At 39.0% G+C, this 18,465-nt stretch overlaps 1 protein-coding gene and 1 pseudogene across 1 annotated transcript; both read left to right on the plus strand.

Annotated features, from left to right (window-relative positions):
- Window positions 1-2,532: 2,532 nt before the first annotated feature.
- Window positions 2,533-6,414, plus strand: LOC125782648 (uncharacterized protein K02A2.6-like; annotated as a pseudogene).
- Window positions 6,415-9,908: 3,494 nt separating this feature from the next.
- On the plus strand, window positions 9,909-16,942 carry LOC111191591 (tripartite motif-containing protein 16-like). The gene is made up of 6 exons (XM_049466768.1): window positions 9,909-10,574; window positions 11,944-12,039; window positions 12,415-12,648; window positions 12,842-13,001; window positions 13,589-13,645; window positions 15,140-16,942. Exons 1-6 carry the CDS (start codon window positions 9,981-9,983, stop codon window positions 15,664-15,666), a joined length of 1,668 nt encoding a protein of 555 aa, XP_049322725.1. The 5' UTR covers window positions 9,909-9,980; the 3' UTR covers window positions 15,667-16,942.
- The last annotated feature ends 1,523 nt before the right edge of the window (window positions 16,943-18,465 follow it).

Below are 18,465 nucleotides of genomic sequence, written 5' to 3' on the forward strand. Positions count from 1 at the left end.
CATTCCAGAGAACACAGTTTCACTGTTCCACAGCTCAATGCCGGAGCTTTAACCCCTCTAACCTACATTACACACTGTGCCAAGAGCTTCATCTATAGCTTTATCTGCTCCACAGAGTCCTATTCTATTACAGTAATTCTCTACAGGGACTAGACAAGCTTTATGCGTGCATTTGCACATCTGTGTCAGCAATGGGTGCAATGAAAAGTAACTGAATCCATTCATTACAAGGGGTGTCCACAATCATTTAGACATACAGTGTAAATCACTTTCAAATCCATTAAACACTTTATTAGAACTCCTTCTCCTGTAGCGCCACCTGCTGGTGTAAATATAAACTGCAGATCATCTGCTGAACAAACCATTCTATTCCATATGTTCATCACTTTATGTAGAAACTGAAACAAGACCTGCAGTAAACAGTAGAAACTGGAATATAAACAGATAAATACCGCAAAGTGGTCAATTAATGTATTTATTTGTTGATATAAAACAACAGTGAAGTAAAATCACACCTCCCTTTTTAATATTCCCTGATAAAACTGATAAGTGTAATTAAAAAATCATATAAAGTAATTCTAAATATAAACATTATATAAAAGTTTGTTAAAATAAATAAAAATATTTTTAAAAAACTGGTTAATAATCCAAACATTTTTAGAGCTTGAGATTCAGGTCTGATAAGCTTTTTCATTTCAGTGTTTGGATTTGTTATGAACTCCTCCATCCTCTAATTAGTGCGGATCAATATGATAAAACCATTTATCACAATATTCACTACGTGTACAAATGTTTATAGACACCGCTTCTAAAATAGGCATTCAGATACTGTTTTTGTTACACCTATTATTGATACTAATGTGCAAAACACGCACACAGCTTGTCTAGTCCCTGTAGAGAAGTACAGCAAATAGAACAGGACTCTCTGGTGCAGACAGACATATTCACACCTAAAGCTTGGAGCCGTGGATTCAGTGGAACTGTGTTCAATCCAATACTGGAATTTGGAGTTCGGAGTGAGGTGTGGTGGTGACAATCCCATAATAACACTCAAATAGTTTTGCATAAATAGTGCATGTTGTCAGGAAAAGGAGACTCGTGTACGTTTTTGGATGCAGCAAAAAATAGTCCATCTGCTTCTTTACAAGCATTTTCTTACAGTTCATCACTTCAGCTGTTTGTAAAGAGACTCATAAAAGGTTAGTTGTGTAAAATACTACTAATTCTACACGTGTGTAAAAGCCTTTAGTGTTTTTCTATTAATACATAACAGTCTTTTACTTTTAGTATGATGTTCTTTATCTTAACGGAGGTAAGTGAGGACTACAGTTCTTTAGATGTTGTTACGTGCAGGTCTAGCTTTAGGGTGCTGGGAATGTTCTTTGTATGTGTTTCTGCAGGTTTGTGGTTCACCTGATCTTCATGGGAGGAGCAACAGGCTATAAATCCTGCAGTCAACACTGATGTCAAAAGTGTAGATTTTAGGAGATTGAATCCTGTACTGGCGAAAACAGCTTTTCCTTTAGCCCCTGTCCTATCTGTTTTCCTCCAGGTGAGAAGGCAGGTTGGCAGTGTCTGACGCACGCTCTAAATAATCCAATGGAGATGGTTTATCTGGAATAGTTGCCGTTTTTATTACAAAGTAAAATAAATAAAAATAAAAGAATGCAATGGGATGCAAAAATGATAAAGCCTATTATTAACACAACTGCAGCACAAAAAGGTTTCAGCAAGCAGCGTGTCAGCCAGGTGAGTCAACAAGCGAGCGAGCGAGGTCAATACTGTATGCTGCGTCTGCCCTCCTCTCGTCATGCGCAGTTGGCCTCCCTTCCTACACTCGAGGCAGCGTCATTCACCATCTAAGCAGGGCGCAAGCTCACAAAACGCAAAAAACAAGAAAACATAAGTCCATGCAAAACAAACTTAAATGTGGCTCCTACAAATCCAATGAACTATTTGATTTAGAAAAAGATTTTTCATTACAGAGATTTCTGGTGGGCAAAATGGTTCCAAACAGCAGACCTCTGTCTATTTTTAAGATCCTTTTTGTAGTGAACTGTTCTTTATTAGTAATTTTGGTATGTGATATGTTCGAGGGAACCACAGGGTGGCAGTATAGGTTCTTTGGTAAGCCTTGGTAAGGCAGAGCAAAGTTGTTCTAGTCAGTTCTATGTGGAAGGACACTGCAGCCTGTGTGATACAGCAATAAAGCAGAGTACGAAGGTCCCTCTTGTCTCTCCTGAGTTTGTTGAGTTCCCAACAAAATATGCTACATATTTGGCGACGAGGATAAACTGGAACACGCTGGAAAAGTTTCAAGGACAAGAAAGACTTGCAAGGCAGTAACCAAGGGGCAAGTTGCAGTGGAAAATGGCCATGGTAGGCACAGTAACACCATTTGACTGCCAGTCACAGACATGGGAAGAGTACTGTGAAATGCTTGGATATTTTTTCGAAGCAAATGAGATACTGGAGGCAGACAAGAAAAGGGCTGTTTTGATTAGCTGTGTGGGTCCAGCTACATATAGCCTAATGAGAAGCTTGGTTAGCCCACAAAAGCCGGGAGAGAAGACTTTTGAAGAGTTGGTTGCTTTGCTGAAGACTCACTTCAACCCTAAACCGAGTGAAATTGTTCAGAGATTTAGATTCAACTCAAGACTGCGCAAAGAGGGTGAGAGTGTTGCTGATTATGTTGCTGAATTGCGAAGACTGGCACAAGACTGCAATTATGGTGAGTCATTACCACAAATGTTGAGAGACAGACTAGTTTGTGGGATCAATGACGATCGTATCCAGAGGAGACTGTTGGCGGAACTGGATTTAACATTCGAGAAAGCTTTGAAGACAGCTCAAGCTATGGAATCTGCCAACCAGAATATTAAAGATTTGCAAAGTCACTGCCAGGAGGATTCAGGTAAAGCATACAAAGCCCAAGCAGCAGTCCATCGTGTGACATCTGACTACAAGAAGGCGCTGGTGTGTTATAGATGCAAAGGTCCACATTCACCTCTGGAGTGTAGATTCATTAACCAGATTTGCCACAAATGTGGTAAGAGAGGCCACATTAAGCGGGCATGTCACAGTAAAGAAGGGTTAAACTCGGACTGTAATAAGAAGAGGATTGGAGGTTCACGTGGGCAGTTTCAGCACAGCAAAGTACCCAAGGATAGGAGAGCTCACCTTCTAAGAGAAGAAAGAGAGACAGAGTCAGGAGAAGAAGGTGAGATGCACACAATTTACAGTGTTGAAGAGCACGGTGTATACAAAGTAGCACCTATCACTGAGAAACTCAGCGTTAATGGTATGGAGGTGACATTTGAAGTTGATACAGGCTGTGGAGTGACAGTAATGAACAGAGAACAATACTCCAAGCTCTGGCAGAAGTCACACATTCCTGAGTTAAAAACATGTAACCTGGCGCTCAAGACGTATACCGGAGAAAGGATCGAGGTGCTGGGCAAGACAGAAGTAAAAGTGCATCACAACAATAGGGTGAAGTCTCTACCACTGGTGGTGGTAGGGGGAACGGGACCAAACTTAATGGGCAGAGATTGGTTGCAGCAACTTCAAATAGTGATCCAGTCAGTGAACAAAATAGGCCCTGCAGGGAAAAGGACGTTGGAGGAAGTGTTGGAAAAGCACGCAGAGGTCTTCAAAGAAGAGATGGGTCAACTGAGAGGCACTAAAGCACAAATACATGTAGATAAGGAAGCTCTACCCAAGTTCTACAAACCAAGGCCAGTGCCATATGCTATGAAACCATTGGTGGAGAAAGAGCTCCAAAGGCTTCTTGAGGACAAGATTATAGAGCCAGTCAAGTTCTCAGAGTGGGCAGCGCCAATTGTCCCTGTCCTCAAACCAGGGGGTGCTGTTCGAATTTGTGGAGATTATAAACTCACTGTGAATAGGGTGTCCAAGCTAGAACAGTACCCGATACCAAGGGTTGAAGATTTGTTTGCGAATCTATCAGGTGGGGAAAGATTCTCCAAGTTGGATATGAGCCATGCATACCAGCAAATTGTGTTGGATGAGGAGGCTAAGGAATATGTGACTGTCAACACCCACAAAGGGTTGTATACCTTCTGCCGTTTGCCCTTTGGTGTGTCTTCTAGTCCTGCCATATTTCAACGTACCATGGAAAACATCCTACAAGGTATTCCACAAGTGGTGGTGTATTTGGATGACATTTTGGTGACTGGGACCACAGAAGAGGAACACCTCAGTAACCTGGGAGAAGTGCTGCGCAAGCTGGGAGATAGTGGTCTCAGACTCAAGAGGAATAAGTGCAGTTTCTTTGACAAGGAAGTGGTTTTCTTAGGTCATAGGATAGATGCCACTGGACTGCACCCTGTAGCTGAAAAAGTTCAAGCTATCCAAGAGGCACCCACACCGAAGACATTGACAGAGTTGAAGGCTTTTCTAGGACTGCTGAATTATTACCACAGATTCTTACCCAATCTTTCCACCATTTTAGCTCCTTTGCACAAGCTATTGAGGAAAGACACAGAATGGAAATGGGGGAAAGAACAGGAAGCAGCTTTCAAAAATGCCAAGTCCGTGCTGCAGACTTCAGCATTACTAGTGCATTATGATGCAAGTAAAGAGTTACTGCTGGCTTGTGACGCCTCTCCATACGGCGTTGGAGCAGTGCTGTCACACCGCATGCCGGATGGCACAGAGAGACCCATTGGGTTTGTTTCTAGGACACTCAATGCCGCTGAAAAGAATTACTCCCAGCTGGACAAAGAAGGTTTAGCAGTGATCTTTGGAGTAAAGAAGTTTCACAGCTACCTGTATGGGAGAAAATTCACAGTAGTTACAGATCACAAGCCACTCCTTACCTTGTTCAATGAGTTGAAAGGAGTGCCTCAGATGGCCTCACCAAGGATCCAGAGATGGGCAGTAACTTTGCGTGCCTATGAATATACTATTGTATATAAAGCAGGCAAGGATCACAGCAATGCAGATGCGCTCAGTCGACTGCCGATACCAGGGACAGAGGAGCACTCCAGGGATGAAGAGAGAGTGTTGTTGCTGGATCAAATGGATACGCCCCTGGTTACAGCCAGACAGGTTTAAAAATGGACAGACAGAGACAAGGTGATGGCCTTAGTGCGTGAGTATGTGCTAAGGGGTTGGCCGAGCAAGGTAACTGATTCAGATTTGTCACCATTTGTACAGAGAAAAGAAGAACTTAGTACAAATGATGGATGCGTATTATGGGGCGCAAGAGTCATAGTCCCAGTGCCAGGTCGAGAAGCAGTGCTGAAGCAGTTACACCAGTCACATCCAGGTATAACTAGAATGAAAGCTTTAGCACGCAGCTACATTTGGTGGCCAAAGCTAGACTCAGACATTGAAGCTTTAGTGAAACGATGTTCTGTGTGCCAAGAAAACAGTCATCGTCCAGCAGTAGCTCCCCTACATCCCTGGGAATGGCCAGAACAGCCATGGAGGAGAGTACATGTGGACTATGCTGGACCTTTCTTGGGGAAAATGTTCTTGATACTCATTGATGCACATTCAAAGTGGATGGACGCATACCCACTCAATAGCTCCACCACCTCTGTCACTATTGAATGCTTGAGGAAAAGTTTCAGTCAGCATGGCATTCCAGAAATGCTGGTAACAGATAACGGAACATGCTTCACTAGTAGTGATTTTGCGGAGTTCATGACCAGAAATGGCATTCACCATGTCACCACAGCTCCGTACCATGCCTCTTCAAATGGACTGGCAGAAAGGGCCGTGCAAACATTTAAGGAACTTCTGAAGAAGACAACTGAAGGAAGCATGGAAACCAGAGTGTCCAGAGCACTATTCAGTTACCGTATAACACCTCAAGGAACCACAGGTAGATCACCTGCTGAGTTACTGCAAGGAAGGAGACTGCGCTCCACTTTGGATTTGCTCCATCCTAACTTGAAAGGAAAGGTGGTACAGCAGCAGTTAAAACAAAAGCTGGGCCATGATCATCGGGCCAAGGGAAGAATCCTCATGGAAGTAGATCCTGTGTATACCCGAAACTTTGGATCAGGACCTACTTGGATTCCTGGAGCAGTTGAGCAGAGAACTGGACCTGTATCCTGTAAGGTAGCCTTAGGAAATGGCCGGGTAGTGAGGAGGCATATTGACCAGGTGAAATTCAGAAGGGCTTCCTACTCTTCTCTGGGTGACTTTATAGAGAGCATCATTCCAGAAGGAGCTTCTTCACAGGTTCCTAGTGCAGAAGGTCAAGAGACGGCTGATGTTGCAGAGACAGCACAGAGCACTAATAGTATAGAGACTGTAGCTTCTCAAGTACCAGCCTACAGTCCTCATCATCCTGTGAGGAGATCAGAGAGGGACAGGAACCCCCCTTCATATCTGAAAGACTTTGTTAGACTAGTGATGAGTTCCCCAGCCACAGGGTAAGAATGCGCCCAGGTACTCATCGGGACTGATGGTAGTCTACCCAGATGTCCCTAGCCTAGTTTTCAATTGAGTCTTGTTTGACTTATGTTCTGTGTTATGTAACTGGGGCGGGAGAGTTTTATTCAGAGGAAGGGGAATGTAGTGAACTGTTCTTTATTAGTAATTTTGGTATGTGATATGTTCGAGGGAACCACAGGGTGGCAGTATAGGTTCTTTGGTAAGCCTTGGTAAGGCAGAGCAAAGTTGTTCTAGTCAGTTCTATGTGGAAGGACACTGCAGCCTGTGTGATACAGCAATAAAGCAGAGTACGAAGGTCCCTCTTGTCTCTCCTGAGTTTGTTGAGTTCCCAACAAAATATGCTACACTTTTCATTTTACAAATACTAATGATTTAACAAGTATGAGCAGTAAATAACAAAGCAATGTAATGTGTTTGATTTTTCCCCACAAAAAAAAAAAACAATTACAATGCTTAGAACCTCTTTTAAAGTGTGGCAATGTTGTCCTGATCAGAGATCAGATTTTTTTACTCTCAATTAGAAACCTTTTGGGACAGAATATTCTGATCTCAGATCAGCTGCTTGAATGAAAATACGCAAAATGATGCAGAACATTTTAAAACCGTGTGACTTAACGAAACCTGTTTAAGGAAAGTCGTGTCTTTTTCGATTTGATACAAACTTTAAAGCAGTGTATCGAAACAATGTGATTTAAATGAATCGATTAAGTTTGATTTTGAGTTTCTAGTTTAAAATCACTAATCACAATCAAGATGTCCGAAAGAGCTCACAGAGGAAGTGGGGCCTACCATGTGTGTGTTTCTGATTCTCCTGCTGTTTCCACCACTGACATGTGCTTATTGATTGATTGATCGATTGATTGATTGATTGATTGAGTTTTTATTGGGGAATGTTCTGCATTGTCATCTCTAATCACACATTTAGCTTTTTTTTGTTTTACACATTCAAACTTACACCAAGAGTCTAACAGGTAAGACTGAGATGAGGTTTATAGATTCCCATCACGTATCTGTGTAAATAGATACTCCAGGTAAGCATGCAGGTTCCCCTTCTGTATTTATGTCTGTTAGTTTAAGTAGATAGACTTTGCTTTCTTTTTTTTTTTTTTTGCTTTTTTGTTAGATTAAATTTGGGGAGCAGAAATGGTTGGTAACAAAAATAACTGAAATAATGAGAAGTGAGAACTGTGTTGATGTTGATGCATAAAGCATATTTTATTTCATTTCATTTCATAATCAATTCCATTAAATTCATTAAATAAATAATTAATAAATAATATGCTCAGTGTTTAATGTTAGATTAAAATTACATTGGTTTAATATACTGTAAATTCATTTTTTGTGTTTAAAATACAGTGTAAAAGGTGGCACGCTTCTCGCAAGAATGTTTGGCGGATATGAGAACTGTTTTTATTGTTTCCTTCAGTAGCAGGCTAGCTAATATCTCCAGGCTCTGCTAGCTCACAATATATACAAGCACTGACATCTGCAGTAAAAAACGGACAGAAAAAATAACTTTTTAAAACTTCTCAAGGATTCAAGAACCTCTTTTCTCAACAAGCAGCCAACGAGTTCTCACGGCGTGATTAAGAGACTGTGTGGCACCCAAGCTAAAAGACGTGTTCAAGAAATAAACCCCTGTTTGGAAGAACTGACCTGCGTCTGTGTTGTGGAGAGAGCCACAAGAACACCCCTCTATTTTTCTGTAGTTGTTGTTTCTGTTGTGTTTTATGTTGGTTCTGACTGTTCGTTATTTTTTCGTTCGTTTTTTTTCAATCATGTTTTTGTCTTATTTTCTACTCAAACAAGCAGCTATTCGACACAATATATAGAGAAATTAAAAGGAGATCCAGAGCTTCATGCTTTGGCTTTTATTTGTACCTGTTTCACTCTGGAACCTTTAGGAGGCGCTGAACACAAATATGAGCTCCAGAATTTTTCACACTAAAGCCTGTCTGGATCCTTTTCTTGTTTACAGGTGAGCAGAATGCATAAAATGCCACTTATTTGTAATAAACCTGCTCTAAAATAGTGGATGAAATGTTTTAATGTAATCCTGAATTGTTTATAAACAGAAATGTTAAGGTCTAAAGATGTATTTGTAATATATTGTGTTTATAGAGTCTAGTGAATGTTAGCTCACTGCTAAGTAGACTAAGCTAAAGTTACTCTTAACAGCCTTCTCTGAAAAAATACCAACAAAAAGCAGTGTAGCTCACATTTAAACTGGTAATTACTAGAGAGAATATAGTTTTAAACTATTCAGAATATATTGTAGAAAGCCTTGTTCAAGTTGTCTGAGCAGTGAATACAGTTTAAATCCTGCAGTTCAGATACACCTATTGTGTGATTGGGTAGTGTGTATTTACTGAACGGTAATGAGTCAGAGAAGCTAATCAGAAAAGCTTGAGTAAATCTGTGTAAATAAGTTAAAAAGACTCTCAATGATATTGTTACTATTGTCACCTGTTATTAGTTATGCACAAGTATTAATACTGTGAGAAAACAACTTAAATATGTTTGATTATTTTATCTTTATTATCTTGTGTACAAGCACATCACTACTTTTGATTCTGGAAAAAAGGAAAAATTGTGTTTTATAAGCTGGTCTCCTCACTTCTCCTGTGTTTCCTGTGTTGCATCCTTTTTAAAAAACGAGTCATTCTAGTTTTTAACATTTAATAGACATTATGAAAACAATATTTTGTTCAGATATAACCAACCTAAAGCTGAACTTTATCTGCTACCACTGTGTTCATGTTTAAAGATCAACAACACAACATTTTGAGGAGAGTGTGATGATTTAGTCAGGATGCTGCTGCTTGGTGAGGTTTAAGCTTTGTAGTTTTGTAGCTTCAGTGCAAACGAATAAAGAAGTAAAATTCAGACACTGAATCTGTTTGTCTGATTGTGGAACAGTATGAGGGAAACAGGTAGATTTGATTCTTCATTCAGCTGTTCCTTTACTGAGTGTGTGTTATTGAGAGGGGTGATACCTGCAGTACCACTGGAACCAGCCGTAAGGGTCCTGAGGTTTTATCCAGTTGCTGCTCTCCCACATCTCCAAACTGACTCCACACTTCACCTTATAGGTGTTCATACAAAGTTCATACTGGCTATGTCTTGTTGACTCCATGTCTCAACAGCTCATACTTAAATATTTTAAATAGTGACTTCTGCACCCAAACAGTGAATAATATGTCTAACTCTAGATGTGATTTAGCCGTGTGTCACAACTCCCTACTGGATCATGTGAAGCACTATTTCACTTTTAAAGCATAAATGTCATATCTCACATGGTCAGTTAATACTATTTTATTTCTTATTATTGTTTTTATTCCATAATTAAAATTGTCAGAAAAAGTCCAGAAATTTAGTTTCCAGTCCACCAGTCAGTTGTCTTCTCTTTCTCCTCCTCCTCTCTTTCTCCTCCTCCTCTCTGTGACACTCTGAACAGCAGTAAAAGCAGGAAGTCCCTCCTGCTCAGTTCAGAGTAAATGAAAGTGATCTCAGAGCGCTGCTCTCTCTCAGTCTAGAAGTGCAGGAAAATGGCAGAAGCCAGTATTTCAGTAGATCACGATCAGTTCAGCTGTCCAGTCTGTCTGGATCTGCTGAAGGATCCAGTGACTGTTCCCTGTGGACACAGTTTCTGCATGGTGTGTATTAATGGCTGCTGGGATCAGGAGGATCAGAGGGGGATCTACAGCTGCCCCCAGTGCAGAGAGACCTTCACTCCAAGGCCTGTTCTACGCAGAAACAACATGCTGGCTGAAGTGGTGGAGAAACTGAAGAAGAACACAGAACTCCAAGCTGCTTCTCCTGCTCCCCGTTACGCTGGAGCTGGAGACGTGGAGTGTGATTTCTGCACCGGGAGAAAACTCAAAGCCATCAAGTCCTGTCTGATGTGTCTGGCCTCCTTTTGTGAAGCTCATCTTAAACCTCACTATGAAGTTCCTGGATTGAAGAAGCACAAGCTGGTTAAAGCGTCCACCCAGCTCCAAGAGAAGATCTGCTCTCAGCATGATGAAGTGATGAAGATCTACTGTCGTACTGATCAGAGATCTATCTGTTATTTATGTACAATGGAGGAACATAAAGGACATGATACAGTCTCAGCTACAACAGAGAGAACCAGGCAACAGGTGAGAACTGTTAAATCAGATCATGATAATCAGATTTATAATGTAGAATGAGTTTTATTAATTTATTTTTTAAGTTTTAAGAAAGTAAAGTCTGGAATTTATTCTACAGATTTAAAAAAAATGCATTAAAATATAGTGCATATGGAAGAGTTCAGTAAACAGGTCAGAACAGTTAGTGAATGTGTAACCAGCCAACACCCAACACCCACCTACCTGCCCTGTTTTGATCATGTGACAGTGTGACAGCTCATCAGACAGTGTGAAAACTTGGTAGAATTAAAGTGAATTTTACTTTTCTTGATTCTGTGGATCAGTTAATCAGTGGGGTCTCTAAGCTCTTGCTATAAGACTGTATCCACAAGTCTTTATTCATTAGCCTCGGCTTTTCATAAACACATTCCACATAATTGAAGAACTTTAAGGTGGATGTCTGTTAAAATGTTTATATATCGCTTTATGCCGTATCTGGAAGCCAATTAAATAAACAGAGGTTGAGGAGTTAAGTATGTTTCATTCATGTTGTCAGATGTTCACATATTTACAGACATGATAAGGGGTATATAGGCTTACTTGTTGTGCTCAATGTAAAATAAAGATATACAGACAAAGTCTTCTGTCTGTACTCTGATCATTTCATACGTATTTCTTTACGTTAATGAAAGTTGGAGACAGAATAGAGCAGCACCAGAAAATCGTAGGTCCGTTAAAGGGAAACATGAACACCATAAAGAAAAAATGTACGAAGGATCTTTTAAAGTTTCCATCACAGTTTAAATCACTACTGCATTTTTGTAGTTTGTACATTATCACACCTCCTCCACCTTTTTTGTCAAACATTCTGAACTTCACTCTAGCGGATGTAATGCTTAACATCCATGCCAATGTAAAGAACGTATAGAAGTATGTGGGTAGTGACTGTAACAACTTTTTAAACCAATGTGTTAATATTCCATCGTAAAGGAATAATTAACAGGCTGTAACAAACACTGGATCCAACATCAGTATTTCTGTAATGTGAGTTATAATGTTCATTTATGTTTGTTATGTTATGAAGTAGTAAGCTCAGCTTCAGACGGCCTGTCTGCACTGTACATATATATATGATTTTATATATATATATATTTTTTTTTTGACAGTTTTACTGTATAATTGTATGAAATATATAAAATTAATATTGAGACGCTCACAGTGAGATCTGATTTTACTGGAGGTTTGATTTCAGAGAACATTTGGTAAAGATTTTATAGAGCAGCATTTCTTCCCGGGCTGAGTCTCTGTGCTTTTAGACACGCCCCTGCTGTTCATACTGACCTCTGTAGATCATAATTCACAGAACATCATAAATATCATAAATTGTATCTGTTGATAGAATCAGCTGAAAGAGATGCAGGAGAAACTCCAGCAGAGAATCCAGGAGAATCAGAAGAAGCTGCAGGAGCTGAAACAGACTGTAAACACTCTTAAGGTGAGAACTGAGCAGAGATTTGATATTTCAGAGATCAGTCTGGATCTCCTCCAGTCAGACAGTGAGGAGATCAGTGCTGGTACTTTAGGATCAAAATGATACAGGTCCTCCCCCCATCCTGAATGCAGCTAACGCATGTGTAGATTCTGAAGATATGAGGCTAATGTAGCTAACAAATCATAGAGGCTAATTCCCACCAATCAGCAAATCTTTACCTATTTTCCAATTTATCACACAATTTCAGATGAACAGCCTGTTTGATTTCTGTGTGTGTGTGTGTGTGTGTGTGTGTGTGTGTGTGTGTGTGTGTGTGTGTGTGTGTGTGTGTGTGTGTAATTGTGTGTATGTGTGTGTGTGTGTGCGCGTGTGTAACAGCGCTCTGCACAGGCAGCAGTGGAGGACAGTGAGAGGATCTTTACTGAGCTGATCCGCTCCATTGAGAAAAAGCGCTCTGAGGTAACAGAGCTGATCAGAGATCAGGAGAAGGCTGAACTGAGTGGAGCTGAAGAACTCCTGGAGAAACTGCAGCAGGAGATGGCTGATCTAAAGAGGAAACACACTGAGCTGGAGCAGCTTTCACACACAGAGGATCACATCCATTTCCTCCAGGTAACTCTCACTGATCTCCAGAGGAAGCTGCTCCTCATCAAGCTTCTAAAACTCCTCTCAGCAAAAGTTCATGAAGCTCCAATAAATAAAGCTGTCTGGAATCCCAAGTTTCTCTTTAGTCTAATTTGCTCTGAGCTCCTTCATTTCTCTTCTCCACCTTTATCTTCCTCCACTGTGTTTCTTCTCTCTGTAGAGTTTCCAGTCTCTCTGTGTCTCTTCTGGATCTGAGGACTCTCCCAGCATCACTATCCATCAACATCCCTCATTTGATGGAGTGAGGAAATCTCTCTCTGAGCTGAAAGAGCGACTAGAGGAATTCTGCAGAGAGGAATTCAGGAAAATCCCTCCACATGGTGAGAGCTGCTGTCCTGCACATACTCACTCACACACACACACACTGACCACATACACACACATACTCACACACACACACACAAAGACACACACACACACACACACACACACACACACACACACACACAGAGACACACACACAGACACACACACACACAAACACACACACACACACACACACACAGACAAACAGAACAGAAAGATGAAAATGGAACTGGTTATATTATGGAAAAATGTTTTATTTTGTTGTAAACAACTTCAGACTTTCTAACAATATTTTTATCATGTGTCTGTTTCTGTTTAAAATATGAAAAAATATATATATATATATATATATATATATATATATATATATATATATATATATATATATATATGCCAGAGAAAATAGAAAATGTGTTTGAAAATATGCCAGAGAATAATAACAGAACAACACAATTAGTGCGTTAAAGAGCATTGTTAAAAGTGTATATAAATAATGTTGATCAGTATGTGTATTTCTGTGTGTGTGTGTGTGTGTGTGTGTGTGTGTGTGTGTGTGTATGTGAATATGTGTGTGTGTGTGTGTGTTTTTGTGTCTCCACAGCTGCAGCAGTTCAGATTTTATCCTCAGAAACAAAAACCAGAGAAGACTTTCTGCAGTGTAAATATAACACACACACACAATCAAAGACACACACACACAAACAAACACACTCACACACACACACACACAATCAAAGACACACACACACACAAACAAACACACACACACACACAATCAAAGACACACACACACACACACACTCACTCACAATCAAAGACACACACACACACAAACACACACACACACTTATACACACACACAATTAAAACACACACACACACTTATACACACACACAATTAAAACACACACACACACAATTATACACACACAATCAAAAACACACACACAATTATACACACACACAATCAAACACACACACACACACAATTAAACACACACACACTTATACACACACACAATCAAACACATACACACACACAAAACCAAACACATACACAATCGCACACACACCATTGCACACACATGCACACACAAAACCAAACACACACACAGACACACTGTTATACACACACACACACACACAATTATACACACACACAATTGTGTTTAATTGTGTGTGTTTAATTGTGTGTGTATAATTAAGTGTGTATGTGTGTGTTTGTGATTGTGTGTGGTTGTGGGTCATTGTGTGCATGTGATTGTGTGTGGTTGTGGGTCATTGTGTGCATGTGATTGTGTGTGGTTGTGGGTCATTGTGTGCATGTGATTGTGTGTGTATATGTGATTGTGTGTGTTTGTGTGTATAATAGTGTGTGTTTGTTTAATTATGTGTGTGTGTTTGATTGTGTGTTTGTATAATTGTGTGTGTATATGTGATTGTGTGTATAATTGTGTGTGATTGTGTGTGTGTGTATGTGTTTGATAGTGTGTGTGTGTGATTGTGTGTGTTTGATTGTGTGTGTGTGTTTGATTGTGTGTGTATAATTGTGTGTGTGTGTTTAATTGTGTGTGTGTGTGTGTTTGATTGTGTGTGTGTGTGTGATTGTGTATGTGTTTGATTGTGTGTGTATGTGTTTGATTGTGTGTGTGTGTTTAATTGTGTGTGTGTTTAATTGTGCGTGTGTTTAATTGTGTGTGTGTGTGTTTAATTGTGTGTGTGTGTGTTTGATTGTGTGTGTGTGTTTGTGTTTGTATAATTGTATAACAAAATCACACACACACAATTATACACACAAACAAACATGCACACACAATCACACACACACACACACACACACAATCACACACACACACACACAATTATACACACAAACAAACATTCACACACACACACACACACACACACACACAATCAAACACACACACACACACACAATTATACACACACAATTAAACACACACACACACACACAATCAAACACATACACAATCACACACACACACACACAATCAAACACATACACAATCACACACACACAATTAAATACACAATTATACACACACAATCAAACAAACACGCACACAGATAAACACACACACTGTTTTTACAACATAAAATGAATTAATTTTGTTTGTTGATTTTTCTGTAGATTTCTGTCGGCTGACTCTGGATCCAAACACAGCTTATCATTCTCTCATTCTGTCTGAGAAGAACAGAGTGGTGAAGTGGAGTAGTAAAGTTCAGCCATACTCTGATCATCCAGAGAGATTTGATGGCTATGTTCAGGTGTTGAGTAAGGAGAGTGTGTGTGGACGCTGTTACTGGGAGGTTGAGTGGAGCACTGAATGGGGAGGGTGTGTGTTCATCTCAGTCTCATATAAAGGGATCAGTAGGAAAGGACGGGGTAATGATTGTTTGTTTGGACACAACAGTCAGTCCTGGAGTCTGAGATGTTCTTCCTCTCCCTCTTTCTTACACAACAACATTCAGACTGATCTCTCAGCTCCTCCATCCTCCAGAATAGGAGTGTATGTGGATCACAGTGCAGGAACTCTGTCCTTCTACAGCGTCTCTGATACAATGACCCTCCTACACACACTCCACACCACATTCACTCAGCCCCTCTATGCTGGATTCTTTGTTGGAGGAACTGTGAGGTTATGTGATGAAAACTGATGTGTGTGTTAAACATTATAGATGATAAAATAATCTCCTATATTTCTGTTTTATTAATGAACTGAGATATAAATATAAATCATATATCTTTCAGCTCATCAGATGAAGATGATTCTTCTCCACAGAGCTGAAGTCACTTTCTCTCAGTCTCTCTGCTGGTTGAGTGTTTAAACAGATGCAGATAAAGAGCTGAAAGTGTTGTCAGTAACACAGCTGATGGAAAATGAAGCATTAGATTAGGATGTGAATGGGTTCTTTCACAGCAGTGCTTCAGATAGTTTTTACTTCTGAATGATTGTGTACTAAAGCAGCTTCTAGATGTGAACTGGGAATAAATAGGAAATAAATCCACTAAGAATAATATTTTATATTTTTATATCTGTGCTGGTATTTAATAAGATCAGCACTAAGTTTATTAATCCTGGGTGTGTTTTCTGTTTCTGCTACTGATGGATTAAATTCAGATCAGTGTCGTGTCTAGTCTCTGGATATGGAGTTGTATTCTCAGGTCTTTGAGTGTCGTCTGAAAAAGGATAAAGTTGCTTTTCTTTGTGTCTCTTTAGTAAATAAGATAAAATCAGGGGAGCGTTTCCTGATAACTCTTGATTAATCTTGATGGTTTACGAACAACTTTAAGAACAATGTAATTTAAGAACAGCAGGATTAGAAGTGTTTCCTAAACATCAGTAAATCTGTGAAAAAGTTTGAAAGAGTTCTTTGTTGCCTCTGAATCTGCACAGGAAACTGAACCTCTAATTTGCATACAGATTTTTACATCAGGTCAGTGATTTATTTTTAAAAACTAATAACCAATCAGTGAAATGATTTAACACTAGAAATCTCAGAATTCTGTAATTACTAGGATTACTGTCTTTATGAGCATTTGAAATTTAAAAGCCTGTGTATAAAATAATCTAGAAAAATGCATTTTTATTTTAATATAGATGGCAAAAAATGTCAGAAAGTGTTTTTTTATTGTTTATTTACTGATAAAATGAATCATGCTGTGCTAGTTTAATAACAAATATGTGGATGTTTTGTTTTGAAAAAGTGTGTTTTCACTACAAAGTATAAGCTAATTTACATAAATTAAAAACAGCAATATATTATTCAGCAGGTTATCATGAAAAAGTAATAATGTTTCTAATTATTTTGTTTGTTTTGTGATCTTCATGCACTCTGACATACAGCTAGACTACTTTTGTATTATTGAACTAACAATAAATTAGAGTAATTATACAATTATAATCTAATAAACACATTATTTTATCTATAATGTTTCTTCATATCTTTTGTTATTGATGCTGCTGAGTATTCTAATGTACATACCTACCATAAGAGTGTGAAACATCTGGATCAGCTGGAGTAGATTTAGATTTCGGGCGTCTGGTTCTGATGCTGGTTTTATTCTGTTATTATCTTTATATTTAATCTCTGTATTTGGTAAATTAGAAACACAGTTTTGAGGTGATCAGTATTCGTATTGATGCGCTGGCAGTAATAACAGCTGCTCTGAGGGAGGAGACACTGTTCATTATGTATACGTTTAAAATGATCACTGTGCATATAACAAAACACAAAACTCTGTTTATTTCATTCATAACAATGTAAAATAACAGAGTAAAATAGTCTCTAATATAATAAAAGTCACAGATTGACTGACGGGTGGCAGGAGCTCATCTAGTCTCCACAGAATCCCTGTGTTTGAGTTGTGCCTCTCATCAATGCTACCTAGCAGCTCTGCACATGCACCTCTCTCCCATCCCACACACGATAATCCTGTTTTCCTCTGAGCTTTATATAATCATAGGTTACTGTTATTACTAGTTTAAAGATTATAAAATACATTAGTAAATAGAATTAAATAAAAATATAGATTTCTTATCACATTAACTACCTTATCTTTACCATGATAAAGTTATTTAGGCTATGCAGATATTTTTCTCCTGGGTGAATTTTCTGATATGGTGCTTTTAGCCTATAGAAATATTCTATCTGCTGTTTTATTTACTATAAATATACAGTCAAGTTCCCAAACCAATTTTGTGCTTCAGTAAGTCAGTAAAAAGTAGTTAGGAGTATTCAAATCATGATAAGGGTGCCCATACTTTTGCACCGGTCAAATTTTGGTTTAATGCATATTGCACATGTTGTGTTAGTACAATAAACCTCATTTCAATCCTGAAATATTACTGTGTCCATCAGTTATTAGATATATCAAACTGAAATGGCTGTTGCAAACACCCAAATATTCAGAACTAAAAATTATTAAGATTAATAGGGGTGCCCAAACTTTTTCATACGACTGTACACTGTAGTATCAGAGCAGCGGATCTGGTTGTATTTCTCTGTTTTATAGTTTAGATGTATTGGTTCTCGCATATTAAATTAACCTGTATTCATTTTACCAATAATTTTATATGAATATAGTATAACTCCTCACAGTAAGATTTTATTCTGGTTTAATTTCACAGAGCAATGTTTCTTCATCGGCTGAGTCTCAGTCTGAGCTCCATCATTCCAGAGAACAGAGTTCCACTGTTCCACAGCTCAATGCCGGAGCTTTAACCCCTCTAACCTACATTACACACTGTGCCAAGAGCTTCATCTATAGCTTTATCTGCTCCACAGAGTCCTATTCTATTACAGCTATTCTCTACAGGGACTAGACAAGCTTTATGCGTGCATTTGCACATCTGTGCCAGCAATGGGTGCAATGAAAAGTAACTGAACCCATTCATTACAAGGGGTGTCCACAATCATTTAGACATGCAGTGTAAATCACTATCAAATCCACTA

The sequence above is a fragment of the Astyanax mexicanus genome, chromosome 1 (assembly GCF_023375975.1).
Source record: "Astyanax mexicanus isolate ESR-SI-001 chromosome 1, AstMex3_surface, whole genome shotgun sequence".
NCBI classification, from domain to species: Eukaryota; Metazoa; Chordata; class Actinopteri; order Characiformes; family Acestrorhamphidae; genus Astyanax; species Astyanax mexicanus.